The 16,437-nt window shown below is 38.9% G+C and overlaps 1 protein-coding gene across 1 annotated transcript; it reads right to left on the reverse strand.

The window, feature by feature from the left end:
• Positions 1–9,689: 9,689 nt before the first annotated feature.
• Positions 9,690–16,088, reverse strand: LOC133623541 (polyubiquitin-B-like). The gene is made up of 2 exons (XM_061986758.1): positions 16,005–16,088; positions 9,690–10,379 (listed from the first exon to the last, which is right to left on the reverse strand). The coding sequence occupies exon 2, from the start codon at positions 10,368–10,370 to the stop codon at positions 9,690–9,692; it is 681 nt and encodes a 226-aa protein (XP_061842742.1). The 5' UTR covers positions 10,371–10,379; positions 16,005–16,088.
• Positions 16,089–16,437: the final 349 nt, after the last annotated feature.

A 16,437-nucleotide genomic window follows, 5' to 3' on the forward strand; every position in this document is an offset into this window, starting at 1 on the left:
GAACAGGAAGCGCTTCTTCTTCTACTGTAAGCAACCACCCGCCTCCATAGAAGAAGAAGAAGCGCGCGGATATTACCGTACGTTTCATTTCCTTTGTGTGTTTACATCTGTAAAGACCACAAAATGGCTCCTACTAAGCGACAGGTTTCCGGTTCATGAAAAGACGCAATCTCTCCATCCGCACACGGACTACTATTTCACAGCAACTGCCTAAAGACTTTCAAGAAAAGCTGGCTACTTTCCGTGCATATTGTAAAAACAAGATAGCTGAAAAAAAGATCCGGCCAGAGAACATTATCAACATGGACGAGGTTCCACTGACTTTTGATATTCCTGTGAACCGCACTGTGGATACAACGGGAGCACGTACGGTGAATATTCGCACCACAGGGAATGAGAAGTCATCCTTCACTGTGGTTCTAGCTTGCCATGCTAATGGCCAGAAACTTCCACCCATGGTGATATTCAAAAGGAAGACCTTGCCAAAAGAGACCTTTCCAGCCGGCGTCATCATAAAAGCTAACTCGAAGGGATGGATGGATGAAGAAAAGATGAGCGAGTGGTTAAGGGAAGTTTACGCGAAGAGGCCGGGTGGCTTTTTTCACGCAGCTCCGTCCATGTTGATATACGACTCCATGCGCGCCCACATCACGCTGGTTTTTAATATATTATTAAAGTTTGACTGACCTATCTGACTGTTTTTTTGACATTCCTTTAGCGCAGTTAGATGCGGCTTATAACACGGGGCGGCTTATAGGTGGACAAAGTTTTGAAATATGCCGTTCATTGAAGGCGCGGCTTATAACCCAGGGCGGCTTATGGTGCGGAAAATACGGTACTTCTAAAATGTGTCATTTGTTGGCTCCCAATAATCCATTCTATTAATGATCTTTAATACTCTCTTTTGTAATATGAATATTGTTTTATATGTATGTCCCCACACCTTTATGCAATAAACAATGTATGCTTCAACTAAAGTTGGGTACAACAAATGTAGTTAGGATTTGTGAGTATGTATTATATTCTATTTAGTATTGCAGTCATGTTTGATATTCAGTTATTTTTAGGAATTTTTTCAAATATATATTTTAAATCAAAGATATCATTATAGCGCTCTTTCACAATTGTCTCAAAGTACGTTACCCCATACACATTTTTCTAAATTACACCCATTTAAATCCATTAGAGTGCATGATGGGAAAAATGCAAAACATTCTTAGAACACAACTTATGACACAATCCAAACAACCTTCCCTAGTCATGGTGCCAAAAAACATTAAGGTCAATTCAACACACACAACACAACCTAAAAGTTGTGAATGTTAGAAGAAACGCCCAAACATCATCAACATTTTCTAAATCACACCCATTTAAATCCACTAGAGTGCATGATGGGAAAAATGCAAAACACTCTTAAAACACTCATTAAATGACACAATCCAAAAAGTTATTTGTGGCCATTTTCATACATAACTGTTGAATCTATTGCTTGTATCATTTTGTGAGAGGCAACCAACATAAGTAAATGTGGCCATATTCATACATAACTGTTGAATCTATTGCTTATATCATTTTGTGAGAGGCAACCAACATAAGTAAATGTGGCCATTTTCATACATAACTGTTGAATCTATTGCTTATATCATTTTGTGAGAGGCAACCAACATAAGTAAATGTGGCCATTTTCATACAAGCAATAGATTCAACAGTTATGTATGAAAAAGGCCACATTAACCTAGGTTGGTTGCCTCTCGCAAAATGATACAAGCCATAGATACAACATTTATGTATGAATATGGCCACATTTACCTGTGTTGGTTGCCTCTCACAAAATGATACAAGCAATAGATTCAACAGTTATGTATGAATATGGCCACATTTACCTGTGTTGGTTGCCTCTCACAAAATGATACAAGCCATAGATACAACATTTATGTATGAATATTGCCACATTTACCTGTGTTGGTTGCCTCTCACAAAATGATACAAGCAATAGATAGCAATAGATTCAACAGTTATGTATGAATATGGCCACATTAACCTAGGTTGGTTGCCTCTCGCAAAATGATACAAACAATAGATTCAACAGTTATGTATGAAAATGGACACATTTACCTGTGTTGGTTGCCTCTCACAAAATGATACAAGCAATAGATTCAACAGTTATGTATGAATATGGCCACATTAACCTAGGTTGGTTGCCTCTCGCAAAATGATACAAACAATAGATTCAACAGTTATGTATGAAAATGGACACATTTACCTGTGTTGGTTGCCTCTCACAAAATGATACAAGCAATAGATTCAACAGTTATGTATGAATATGGCCACATTAACCTAGGTTGGTTGCCTCTCGCAAAATGATACAAGCAATAGATTCAACAGTTATGTATGAAAATGGCCACATTTACTTATGTTGGTTGCCTCTCACAAAATGATACAAGCAATAGATTCAACAGTTATGTATGAAAATGGCCACATTTACTTATGTTGGTTGCCTCTCACAAAATGATACAAGCAATAGATACAACATTTATGTATGAATATGGCCACATTTACCTGTGTTGGTTGCCTCTCACAAAATGATACAATAGATTCAACAGTTATGTATGAATATGGCCACATTAACCTAGGTTGGTTGCCTCTCGCAAAATGATACAAACAATAGATTCAACAGTTATGTATGAAAATGGACACATTTACCTGTGTTGGTTGCCTCTCACAAAATGATACAAGCAATAGATTAAACAGTTATGTATGAATATGGCCACATTAACCTAGGTTGGTTGCCTCTCGCAAAATGATACAAACAATAGATTCAACAGTTATGTATGAAAATGGACACATTTACCTGTGTTGGTTGCCTCTCACAAAATGATACAAGCAATAGATTCAACAGTTATGTATGAAAATGGCCACATTTACTTATGTTGGTTGCCTCTCACAAAATGATACAAGCAATAGATTCAACAGTTATGTATGAAAATGGCGACATTTACTTATGTTGGTTGCCTCTCGCAAAATGATACAAACAATAGATTCAACAGTTATGTATGAAAATGGACACATTTACCTGTGTTGGTTGCCTCTCACAAAATGATACAAGCAATAGATTCAACAGTTACCGTATGTATGAAAATGGCCACATTTACTTATGTTGGTTGCCTCTCACAAAATGATACAAGCAATAGATTCAACAGTTATGTATGAAAATGGCCACATTTACTTATGTTGGTTGCCTCTCGCAAAATGATACAAACAATAGATTCAACAGTTATGTATGAAAATGGACACATTTACCTGTGTTGGTTGCCTCTCACAAAATGATACAAGCAATAGATTCAACAGTTATGTATGAATATGGCCACATTAACCTGGGTTGGTTGCCTCTCGCAAAATAATACAAGCAATAGATTCAACTTAACCATTAAAATCGAGTATTTACCCATTAAAACCTAGTACTTAACCATTAAAACCGAGTATTTAACAACTGAAACCTAGTATTTAACCACTAAAACCGAGTATTTACCCATTAAAACCTGGTATTTAACCATTTAAACCGAGTATTTTGTGAGAGGCAACCAACCTAGGTTAATGTGGCCATTTTCATACATAACTGTTGAATCTATTGCTTGTATCATTTTGTGAGAGGCAACCAACATAAGTAAATGTGGCCATTTTCATACATAAATGTTGAATCTATTGCTTGTATTATTTTGCGAGAGGCAACCAACCTAGGTTAATGTGGCCGTATTCATACATAACTGTTGAATCTATTGCTTGTATCATTTTGCGAGAGGCAACCAACATAAGTAAATGTGGCCATTTTCATACATAACTGTTGAATCTATTGCTTATATCATTTTGTGAGAGGCAACCAACATAAGTAAATGTGGCCATTTTCATACAAGCAATAGATTCAACAGTTATGTATGAAAATGGCCACATTAACCTAGGTTGGTTGCCTCTCGCAAAATGATACAAGCCATAGATACAACATTTATGTATGAATATGGCCACATTTACCTGTGTTGGTTGCCTCTCACAAAATGATACAAGCAATAGATTAAACAGTTATGTATGAATATGGCCACATTAACCTAGGTTGGTTGCCTCTCACAAAATTATACAAGCAATAGATTCAACAGTTATGTATGAAAATGGCCACATTTACTTATGTTGGTTGCCTCTCACAAAATGATACAAGCAATAGATTCAACAGTTATGTATGAAAATGGCCACATTAACCTAGGTTGGTTGCCTGTCACAAAATAATACAAGCAATAGATTCAACAGTTATGTATGAATATGGCCACATTAACCTAGGTTGGTTGCCTCTCGCAAAATGATACAAACAATAGATTCAAGTTATGTATGAAAATGGACACATTTACCTGTGTTGGTTGCCTCTCACAAAATGATACAAGCAATAGATTCAACAGTTATGTATGAATATGGCCACATTAACCTGGGTTGGTTGCCTCTCGCAAAATAATACAAGCAATAGATTCAACTTAACCATTAAAATCGAGTATTTACCCATTAAAACCTAGTACTTAACCATTAAAACCGAGTATTTAACAACTGAAACCTAGTATTTAACCACTAAAACCGAGTATTTACCCATTAAAACCTGGTATTTAACCATTTAAACCGAGTATTTTGTGAGAGGCAACCAACCTAGGTTAATGTGGCCATTTTCATACATAACTGTTGAATCTATTGCTTGTATCATTTTGTGAGAGGCAACCAACACAGGTAAATGTGGCCATATTCATACATAAATGTTGAATCTATTGCTTGTATTATTTTGCGAGAGGCAACCAACCTAGGTTAATGTGGCCGTATTCATACATAACTGTTGAATCTATTGCTTGTATCATTTTGCGAGAGGCAACCAACATAAGTAAATGTGGCCATTTTCATACATAACTGTTGAATCTATTGCTTATATCATTTTGTGAGAGGCAACCAACATAAGTAAATGTGGCCATTTTCATACAAGCAATAGATTCAACAGTTATGTATGAAAATGGACACATTTACCTGTGTTGGTTGCCTCTCACAAAATGATACAAGCAATAGATTCAACAGTTATGTATGAATATGGCCACATTAACCTGGGTTTGTTGCCTCTCGCAAAATAATACAAGCAATAGATTCAACTTAACCATTAAAATCGAGTATTTACACATTAAAACCTAGTACTTAACCATTAAAACCGAGTATTTAACAACTGAAACCTAGTATTTAACCACTAAAACCGAGTATTTACCCATTAAAACCTGGTATTTAACCATTTAAACCGAGTATTTTGTGAGAGGCAACCAACCTAGGTTAATGTGGCCATTTTCATACATAACTGTTGAATCTATTGCTTGTATCATTTTGTGAGAGGCAACCAACATAAGTAAATGTGGCCATTTTCATACATAACTGTTGAATCTATTGCTTATATCATTTTGTGAGAGGCAACCAACATACGTAAATGTGGCCATTTTCATACATAACTGTTGAATCTATTGCTTATGTCATTTTGTGAGAGGCAACCAACCTTGGTTAATTTGGCCATTTTCATACATAACTGATGAATCTATTGCTTGTATCATTTTGTGAGAGGCAACCAACATAAGTAAATGTGGCCATTTTCATACATAACTGTTGAATCTATTGCTTATATCATTTTGTGAGAGGCAACCAACATACGTAAATGTGGCCATTTTCATACATAACTGTTGAATCTATTGCTTATGTCATTTTGTGAGAGGCAACCAACCTTGGTTAATGTGGCCATTTTCATACATAACTGTTGAATCTATTGCTTGTATCATTTTGCGAGAGGCAACCAACCTAGGTTAATGTGGCCATATTCATACATAACTTGAATCTATTGCTTGTATCATTTTGCGAGGCAACCAACCTAGGTTAATGTGGCCATTTTCATACATAACTGTTGAATCTATTGCTTGTATCATTTTGTGAGAGGCAACCAACATAAGTAAATGTGGCCATTTTCATACATAAATGTTGAATCTATTGCTTGTATCATTTTGCGAGAGGCAACCAACATACGTAAATGTGGCCATTTTCATACATAACTGTTGAATCTATTGCTTGTATCATTTTGTGAGAGGCAACCAACATAAGTAAATGTGGCCATTTTCATACATAAATGTTGAATCTATTGCTTGTATCATTTTGCGAGAGGCAACCAACATACGTAAATGTGGCCATTTTCATACATAACTGTTGAATCTATTGCTTGTATCATTTTGCGAGAGGCAACCAACATAAGTAAATGTGGCCATTTTCATATATAACTGTTGAATCTAATGCTTGTATCATTTTGCGAGAGGCAACCAACACAGGTGAATGTGGCCATGTTCATACTTAACTATTGAATGCATTGCTAACATCATCCTGTATCAATATAAACAAACACCATTGGTGGATCTACATCTAACATCCACTGTAATGATACCAAGCACAGGAGCGTATCTAGTCGAAAATACTATGATTACATTGATATTTTTTAGTCACAAAATCTTTTTCTTTTTAAAAAATGCATATAATGTTTATAAAGTCAGTAAATATGTCCCTGGACACATGAGGACTTTGAATATGACCAATGTATGATCCTGTAACTACTTGGTATCACATCCATACCTAAATGTGTGGTATCATCCAAAACTAATGTCAAGTATCAAAGAAGAGAATAAGTGATTATTACATTTGAACAGAAGTGTAGATTGAACATGTTAAAACACAAAATAAGCAGATATTAACAGTAAATGAACAAGTGGATTAATAATTCATTTTTACAGTTTGTCCTCATAAAGTGTACAAAATAATAGGTGTATAAATGACACAATATGTTACTGCATACGACTAATTAGGAGTCTTTGTTTGTTTACTTACTACTAAAAGACAAGTTGTCTAATATGTTCACTATTTTATTTAAGGACTAAATTGGTTTAGTTGAGTCTTAATTTGAAGGGACAATGCACAGAAACATGAAGCTCAAAGACAGATATGTTCTGCACCAGATTATAGCTAAATAGCAACCTACCTAAATTAAAGGGATACAACAATCATGCAATAAAATGATAAGAATAAAATCATACTATAGCATGTAATCAAATTAAGAAAAGTCATAAAATGCCCTTTCATTGACACTGTTGCGTTTTGGACCAGTTGTTCCTCCCAGGGAATTCAAGTTTCTGGTCGTCGCTCCCAAGCTCTTTACGACACTTAAAGCTGAGTAAAAGAACCACCAGAGACAGAATAGGTATTTTGTCATATATTTGCAAAGCTTTGTAAATATCATGAGACCAGGCCAGCATAGAACATTCAATCGCGCAGTTAAGATGGTCTGATCTCTAAAATGGAAACCTTCTCTTCTATAAAGTCTCTCTCCCTCCCACCCTCGCTGTCTTGTCTTTCCAGCCCAAACACATGCCCATTGTCCTCCGCACCTGGACATAAGAATAGATAAGAAGAAGGAGTATCTCTCTTTCTTACATTCCACACTCAAGGTTAGCACACGGTATTTGCAGACAACCAAAAGACCACAATTGGAAGAAAAACACTAGCTGTTTTGTAATATGATTATGAAGTTAAAGAAGTAACACTTAATACGGATTTATGTAAATATCTGCCTCCGACAACACATACTTATTATACAATACAACCACCTCTCCTTTACATCAAAACACATAGACAACACATGCTCGTGTTCAAATTACAATAATAAACATGTTTAATGTACCAGAAGTTTTTTTTTAATAATAATAATAATAGATTTTATTTGTAAAAAGCATTTTGTTTTGAGTAAACAACCTCAAAGGGCTAGTGTATTATAAAAAATAAATAAAGAAAGAAATAAAAATAAAAACTAGAACAGCCAAATAGCTAAAACTAGTATACATATGTCTAAAAAAAAAGCATCCACAGTCTGTAGTGCCCTCAGGTGGTCAGGGAGAGCGTTCCACAGACTGGGAGCGGCAGAGCAGAAAGCCCGGTCTCCCATCGTTCGTAGCTTTGTCCTTGGAGGTTGGAGAAGGTTAGCCTGTCCGGAGCGGAGGTGTGGTGTGGAGGATTTGGGGGTGAGTATTTTTTTGAGGTAGAGGGGGGCATGTGTTTTGTGGACTTGGAGAAGGCATTCGACCGTGTCCCTCGGGAAGTCCTGTGGGGAGTGCTCAGAGAGTACGGGGTATCGGACTGTCTGATTGTGGCAGTCCGCTCCCTGTATGATCAGTGCCAGAGCTTGGTCCGCATTGCCGGCAGTAAGTCGGACACGTTTCCAGTGAGGGTTGGACTCCGCCAAGGCTGCCCTTTGTCACCCATTCTGTTCTGAACTTTTATGGACAGAATTTCTAGGCGCAGTCAAGGCGTTGAGGGGATCCGGTTTGGTGGCTGCAGGATTAGGTCTCTGCTTTTTAAACATGATGTGGTCCTGATGGCTTCATCTGGCCAGGATCTTCAGCTCTCACTGGATCGGTTCGCAGCTGAGTGTGAAGCGACTGGGATGAGAATCAGCACCTCCAAGTCCGAGTCCATGGTTCTCGCCCGGAAAAGGGTGGAGTGCCATCTCCGGGTTGGGGAGGAGATCTTGCCCCAAGTGGAGGAGTTCAAGTACCTCGGAGTCTTGTTCACGAGTGAGGGAAGAGTGGATCGTGAGATCGACAGGCGGATCGGTGCGGCGTCTTCAGTAATGCGGACGCTGTATCGATCCGTTGTGGTGAAGAAGGAGCTGAGCCGGAAGGCAAAGCTCTCAATTTACCGGTCGATCTACGTTCCCATCCTCACCTATGGTCATGAGCTTTGGGTTATGACCGAAAGGACAAGATCACGGGTACAAGCGGCCGAAATGAGTTTCCTCCGCCGGGTGGCGGGTCTCTCCCTTAGAGATAGGGTGAGAAGCTCTGTCATCCGGGGGGAGCTCAAAGTAAAGCCGCTGCTCCTCCACATCGAGAGGAGCCAGATGAGGTGGTTCGGGCATCTGGTTAGGATGCCACCCGAACGCCTCCCTAGGGAGGTGTTTAGGGCACGTCCGACCGGTAGGAGGCCGCGGGGAAGACCCAGGACACGTTGGGAAGACTATGTCTCTCGGCTGGCCTGGGAACGCCTCGGGGTCCCACAGGAAGAGCTGGACGAAGTGGCTGGGGAGAGGGAAGTCTGGGCTTCCCTGCTTAGGCTGCTGCCCCCGCGACCCGACCTCGGATAAGCGGAAGAAGATGGATGGATGGATGGAAGAGGGGGGCATTTCCATGGAGGCACTGGTGGGTTCGTAGGGAGACTTTGAATTCAATCCTGAGTGGAACAGGAAGCCAGTGATGGGATTTGAGAATTGGGGTGATGTGGTCATATTTCCGCACTCTCATCAGGATCCTAGCAGCACTATTCTGTAAGTACTGGATGTTCTTGCTGGGGATCCCGACAAGAAGTGGGTTGCAGTAGTCTAGCCTGGAGGAGACAAAGGTGTGGACGAGCCTCTCAGCATCAGAGAGTGAGTGAGGGGCGGAGTTTAGCAACGTTCCTAAGGTGGTAGAAGGAGGTCTTGCACAGTTTTTGTTCAAATAAAGCCAGAAAAGTACCGAAATACTTTTGGTACCAGTACCAGTACCAAAATATTGGTATGGGGACAACACTAATAGACACACCCCGAGAACCCACTGGCAGAAATGTCTTCACAAAGGACGCAGGACAAGATGAAGGGTCGCTTCGGCCTTGATCCTGTATGAAAACAAGTACTTGTCATCCTCCAGTTGACTTCGGCCAAAGGTCAGTGCCTGCTGGTGAAGAGGAATCCCTACTTGTTCTTGGATTATGGCCTTCACGTTCTTAATGGTGTTATCAGCCCTGACGTAGAGGGTGAGGACCCTGCCAGTGAGGGTCTTCACAAAGATCCGCATTTTCCGACAGCTACTCATCCTAAGATCGATCACAGACTGCTGACTGATGTTGCAGTCGGACAAGCGTTCTCGCTCCAGCAGCCTCCGGCCGTTACAGTCCAGTACCTGCTCGTAAAGAGGAACCCCCGTCACGTCCCGGATTTTCTCCTTCAAACTCTCCACAGTGTCGCCGATCTCAACCTCGTAAGGGTCGAGCCTTCCGAGCGAGTCCTTCACAAAGACCTGCATGCCACCTCTCAGACGCAGGATGTAGTGGATGGTGGACTCCCTCTGGATGTTGTAGTCCGAGAGGGTGCGCTCGTCTTCCAGTTGCTTGCCAGCAAAGATCAGTCTTTGCTGGCGGGCTGGAAGTCCTTCCTTGGCACGGATTTTGGTCTTCACCTTCTCAATCGTGTCCGTGAGCTCCACCTTGAGAGTGAGCGTCTTTCCAGATAGAGTCGTCACAAAGATCTGCATGTTTTTACCCTGAAGACAATAAGTTGTGTTACTATAACCCGGACCTGGGCAAAATGCGGTTTTCTTTAGACCTTTAACATCCAAACTGTGTTTGCCATTGTGGTGTTTTTAAATGAGCGGAAGTCTTCAACTATAGAAAGTGTTTCAATGGTTGAAATCTGCACTTTTGAGTCTTCTAGGAGTTATTGGTACAAAATGCGGCTGCTAGACTTTTGACAAGAACAAGAAAGTTTGATCATATTACGCCTATACTGTATATACCTTTATATACATATACAGGTAAAAGCCAGTAAATTAGAATATTTTGAAAAACTTGATTTATTTCAGTAATTGCATTCAAAAGGTGTAACTTGTACATTATATTTATTCATTGCACACAGACTGATGCATTCAAATGTTTATTTCATTTAATTTTGATGATTTGAAGTGGCAACAAATGAAAATGCAAACTTCCGTGTGTCACAAAATTAGAATATTACTTAAGGCTAATACAAAAAAGGGATTTTTAGAAATGTTGGCCAACTGAAAAGTATGAAAATGAAAAATATGAGCATGTACAATACTCAATACTTGGTTGGAGCTCCTTTTGCCTCAATTACTGCGTTAATGCGGCGTGGCATGGAGTCCATGAGTTTCTGGCACTGCTCAGGTGTTATGAGAGCCCAGGTTGCTCTGATAGTGGCCTTCAACTCTTCTGCGTTTTTGGGTCTGGCATTCTGCATCTTCCTTTTCACAATACCCCACAGATTTTCTATGGGGCTAAGGTCAGGGGAGTTGGCGGGCCAATTTAGAACAGAAATACCATGGTCCGTAAACCAGGCACGGGTAGATTTTGCGCTGTGTGCAGGCGCCAAGTCCTGTTGGAACTTGAAATCTCCATCTCCATAGAGCAGGTCAGCAGCAGGAAGCATGAAGTGCTCTAAAACTTGCTGGTAGACGGCTGCGTTGACCCTGGATCTCAGGAAACAGAGTGGACCGACACCAGCAGATGACATGGCACCCCAAACCATCACCCAACCATGCAAATTTTGCATTTCCTTTGGAAATCGAGGTCCCAGAGTCTGGAGGAAGACAGGAGAGGCACAGGATCCACGTTGCCTGAAGTCTAGTGTAAAGTTTCCACCATCAGTGATGGTTTGGGGTGCCATGTCATCTGCTGGTGTCGGTCCACTCTGTTTCCTGAGATCCAGGGTCAACGCAGCCGTCTACCAGCAAGTTTTAGAGCACTTCATGCTTCCTGCTGCTGACCTGCTCTATGGAGATGGAGATTTCAAGTTCCAACAGGACTTGGCGCCTGCACACAGCGCAAAATCTACCCGTGCCTGGTTTACGGACCATGGTATTTCTGTTCTAAATTGGCCCGCCAACTCCCCTGACCTTAGTCCCATAGAAAATCTGTGGGGTATTGTGAAAAGGAAGATGCAGAATGCCAGACCCAAAAATGCAGAAGAGTTGAAGGCCACTATCAGAGCAACCTGGGCTCTCATAACACCTGAGCAGTGCCAGAAACTCATGGACTCCATGCCACGCCGCATTAACGCAGTAATTGAGGCAAAAGGAGCTCCAACCAAGTATTGAGTATTGTACATGCTCATATTTTTCATTTTCATACTTTTCAGTTGGCCAACATTTCTAAAAATCCCTTTTTTGTATTAGCCTTAAGTAATATTCTAATTTTGTGACACACGGAATTTTGGATTTTCATTTGTTGCCACTTCAAATCATCAAAATTAAATGAAATAAACATTTGAATGCATCAGTCTGTGTGCAATGAATAAATATAATGTACAAGTTACACCTTTTGAATGCAATTACTGAAATAAATCAAGTTTTTCTAAATATTCTAATTTACTGGCTTTTACCTGTATATGTACCTATACTGTATATACCTTTATATACACATACAGTGGTGGTCAAAAGTGTACGTACACTTGTAAAGAACATCATGTCATGAGTTTCCAATCATTTCTACAACTCTTTTTTTTTTTGTGATGTAGTGATTGGAACACATACTTGTTGCTCACAAAAAACATTCATGAAGTTTGCTTCTTTTATGAATTTATTATGGCTCTACTGAAAATGTGAGGGTGAAAAGTATACATACAGCAATGTTAATATTTGCTTACATGTCCCTTGGCAAGTTGACCTGCAATAAGGCGCTTTTGGTAGCCATCCACAAGCTTCTGCTTGACCACTTGACCACTAAATTGCTGCAGTTCAGCTAAATGTGTTGCTTTTCTGACATGGACTTGTTTCTTCAGCATTGTCCACACCTTCAAGTCATTCTAAAACCTTCATTCTAGCTCGATTTAGCCATTCCTTGACCACTTTTGAGGTCATTGTCCTGTTGGAACACCCAACTGCGCCCAAGACCCAACCTCCGGGGTGATGATTTTAGCTTGTCCTGAACAATTTGGAGCTAATCCTCCTCTTTCATTGTCCCATTTAAAGCAGCAGTTCCTTTGGCAGCAAAACAGGCCCAGAGCATAATATTACCACCACCATGCTTGACGGTAGGTATGGTGTTCCTGGGATTAAAGGCCTCACCTTTTTTGGATTTTGGATTTTTTCTATGTGTCAAGATGTATCTTTTATAAGTGTCAAAAACTTGGGATTTTTTTGTCAAAAAGTCGTGATTTTTTCAAAGTGTCAAAATGTCGTGATATTTCTGTCAAAAAGTCTGGATTTTTTCTAAGTGTCAAAAAGGCAGGATTTTTTCAAAGTGTCAATATGTCGTGATATTTCTGTCAAAAAGTCTGGATTTTTTTCTAAGTGTCAAAAAGTCGGGATTTTTTCAAAGTGTCAAAATGTGGGGATATTTTCTGTCCAAAAATTGAGATTTTTTTCTAAGTGTGAAAAAGTCGGGATTTTTTCCAAGTGTGAAAAAGTCGGGATTTTTTCAAAGTGTCAAGATGTCCGGATATTTCCTGTCAAAATGTCGGGATATTTTCTGTCAAAAAGTCGAGATTTTTTTCTAAGTGTCAAAAAGTCTGGATTTTTTCTAAGTGTCAAAATGTCGTGATATTTCTGTCAAAAAGTCTGGATTTTTTCTAAGTGTCAAAAAGTCGGGATTTTTTCAAAGTGTCAAAATGTCGGGATATTTTCTGTCCAAAAGTTGAGATTTTTTTCTAAGTGTGAAAAAGTCGGGATTTTTTCTAAGTGTGAAAAAGTCGGGATTTTTTCAAAGTGTCAAGATGTCCGGATATTTCCTGTCAATATGTCGGGATATTTTCTGTCAAAAAGTCGAGATTTTTTCTAAGTGTCAAAAAGTCTGGATTTTTTCTAAGTGTCAAAATGCATCTTTTATAAGTGTCAAAAAGTGGTGATTTTTTTCATCAAAAAGTGGTGATTTTTTCTAAGTGTCAAAAAGTCAGGATTTTTTCTAAGTCAAAATGTCGGGGAATTATCTGTCGAAATGTCGGCATATTTCTGTCAAAATGTCGGGATATTTGCTGTCAAAATGTCGGATATTTTCTGTCAAAAAGTCTGGATTTTTTTTGTAAAAAAAATTGGGATTTTTTTGGTAAAAAAATCGGGATTTTTTCCAAATGTCAAAATGTCGGGATTCAATGGAATTCTAAGTGTCAAAGAGTCTAGATTTTTTCTAAGTGTCAAAAAGTCGGGATACTATCTGTCAAAATGTCGGGATATTTGCTGTCAAAATGTCGGGATATTTTCTGTCAAAATGTCGGGATATTTTCTGTCAAAATGTCGGATATCTGAACATATCTGAACAATTTGGAGCTAATCCTCCTTTTTCATTGTCCCATTTAAAGCAGCAGTTCCATTGGCAGCAAAACAGGCCTAGAGCATAATACTACCACCACCATGCTTGATGGTAGGAATGGTGTTCCTGGGATTGAAGGCCTCACCTTTTTTGGATTTTGGATTTTTTCTATGTGTCAAGATGTATCTTTTATAAGTGTCAAAAACTTGGGATTTTTTTTGTCAAAAAGTCGTGATTTTTTCAAAGTGTCAAAATGTCGTGATATTTCTGTCAAAATGTCGTGATATTTCTGTCAAAAAGTCTGGATTTTTTCTAAGTGTCAAAAAGTCGGGATTTTTTCAAAGTGTCAAAATGTCGGGATATTTTCTGTCCAAAAGTTGAGATTTTTTTCTAAGTGTGAAAAAGTCGGGATTTTTTCTAAGTGTGAAAAAGTCGGGATTTTTTCGAAGTGTCAAGATGTCCGGATATTTCCTGTCATAATGTCGGGATATTTTCTCTCAAAAAGTCGAGATTTTTTCTAAGTGTCAAAAAGTCTGGATTTTTTCTAAGTGTCAAAATGCATCTTTTATAAGTGTCAAAAAGTGGTGATTTTTTTCATCAAAAAGTGGTGATTTTTTCTAAGTCAAAATGTCGGGGAATTATCTGTCGAAATGTCGGCATATTTCTGTCAAAATGTCGGGATATTTGCTGTCAAAATGTCGGATATTTTCTGTTAAAAAGTCTGGATTTTTTTTGTAAAAAAAATTGGGATTTTTTTTGTAAAAAAATCGGGATTTTTTCCAAATGTCAAAATGTCGGGATTTTTTTCAAAGTGTCAAAGAGTCTAGATTTTTTCTAAGTGTCAAAAAGTCGGGATATTTTCTGTCAAAATGTCGGGATATTTGCTGTCAAAATGTCGGGATATTTTCTGTCAAAATGTCAGGATATTTGCTGTCAAAATGTCGGGATATTTCTGTCAAAATGTCGGGATATTTTCTGTCAAAATGTCGGATATCTGAACAATTTGGAGCTAATCCTCCTTTTTCATTGTCCCATTTAAAGCAGCAGTTCCATTGGCAGCAAAACAGGCCCAGAGCATAATACTACCACCACCATACTCAGGGCCGGCCCGTGGCATAGGCCGTATAGGCAAATGCTAAGGGCGCCGTCCATCAGGGGGCGCCACGCCAGTGCCACAAATGTTGGAGAAAAAAAAAAAAAAAAAAAAGTTGATACTATTATTTCTAAATACAAAAAAATAATCCCACGTTAATTAAAATGCAAAGTAAAGCCTATTTAATAGAAATATTATTTGTTACAACATTACGCCCCAACTTTTGACCCTCACATTTTCAGTAGAGCCATAATAAATTCATAAACGAAGCAAACTTCATGAATGTTTTTTTGTGAGCAACAAGTATGTGCTCCAATCACTACATCACAAAAATATAAGAGTTGTAGAAATGATTGGAAACTCAAGACAGCCTACTGTATATTCACCACTTAAATGTTTAAGACCGTCAAACAAATGAAAATGTCCCACAAAGATAACCAAAGTCAACACAAAATGCAGGCTTAGGGTTAGAGTTGTTAACCCAACCCCAACCCTAACCCTTAAAATATGTTTTGAGAGATCATGTTAAATCATAAATGAACTGAGTACCTCCAGACCTGTTCAATCAGGAACTCACTTAAATAGAACCTAACTTAAATCCTGTCTCAACATTATTAATGCTCTGAAGTCATTCCGTCGACACTAGTTTTCAAATTGGTAGCTATTACTCTGTATTATTGAGTACAATGCTTAGCTTTACTCTGTATTATTGAGTGCAATGCTTAGCTTTACTCTGTATTATTGAGTGCAATGCTTAGCTTTACTCTGTATTATTGAGTGCAATGCTTAGCTTTAAGCGGCAAAATGTACATACCAATGATCAAAATGCGGTAAAGTGCTGACAGGCGGTATTAATATCAGCTTCCAGGGCAGAAATGTCTTTTATCCACCACTTTGCGGCGGTGAGATGCTCGTTTTTGGATTTTCATGTAGCGCTTTTTATACGGCCGTCATCATACTTGTCATGAAAGACAGTGACGAGCAGCACAAATATTGTGTTTGATTCAAAGAGGCGATAGCGATGTGTGATTCTCAAATGAGCTTTTATTCACTCACTATAGAGACACACCCGCTACATTTGAGAAGAAATACATTATACCATAAGCCGCAGATACTGTGTATATATATACTGGTACAAAAGATGGTGTAAATGTTTACTTACGTACCTCAATTGTTTCCAGACGGTGTCTGTAACACAGCAGTAAAATGGCTGATCAAACAAAACAGAAGTCACTGGCTGTGGAAGT

Source organism: Nerophis lumbriciformis, linkage group LG26 (genome assembly GCF_033978685.3).
Source record: "Nerophis lumbriciformis linkage group LG26, RoL_Nlum_v2.1, whole genome shotgun sequence".
Taxonomy (NCBI): domain Eukaryota; kingdom Metazoa; phylum Chordata; class Actinopteri; order Syngnathiformes; family Syngnathidae; genus Nerophis; species Nerophis lumbriciformis.

Excerpts from the sequence above, each read along its gene's own strand:
- LOC133623541 (XM_061986758.1), bottom strand. The coding sequence starts at position 10,370 with ATGCAGATCTTTGTGACGACTCTATCTGGAAAGACGCTCACTCTCAAG.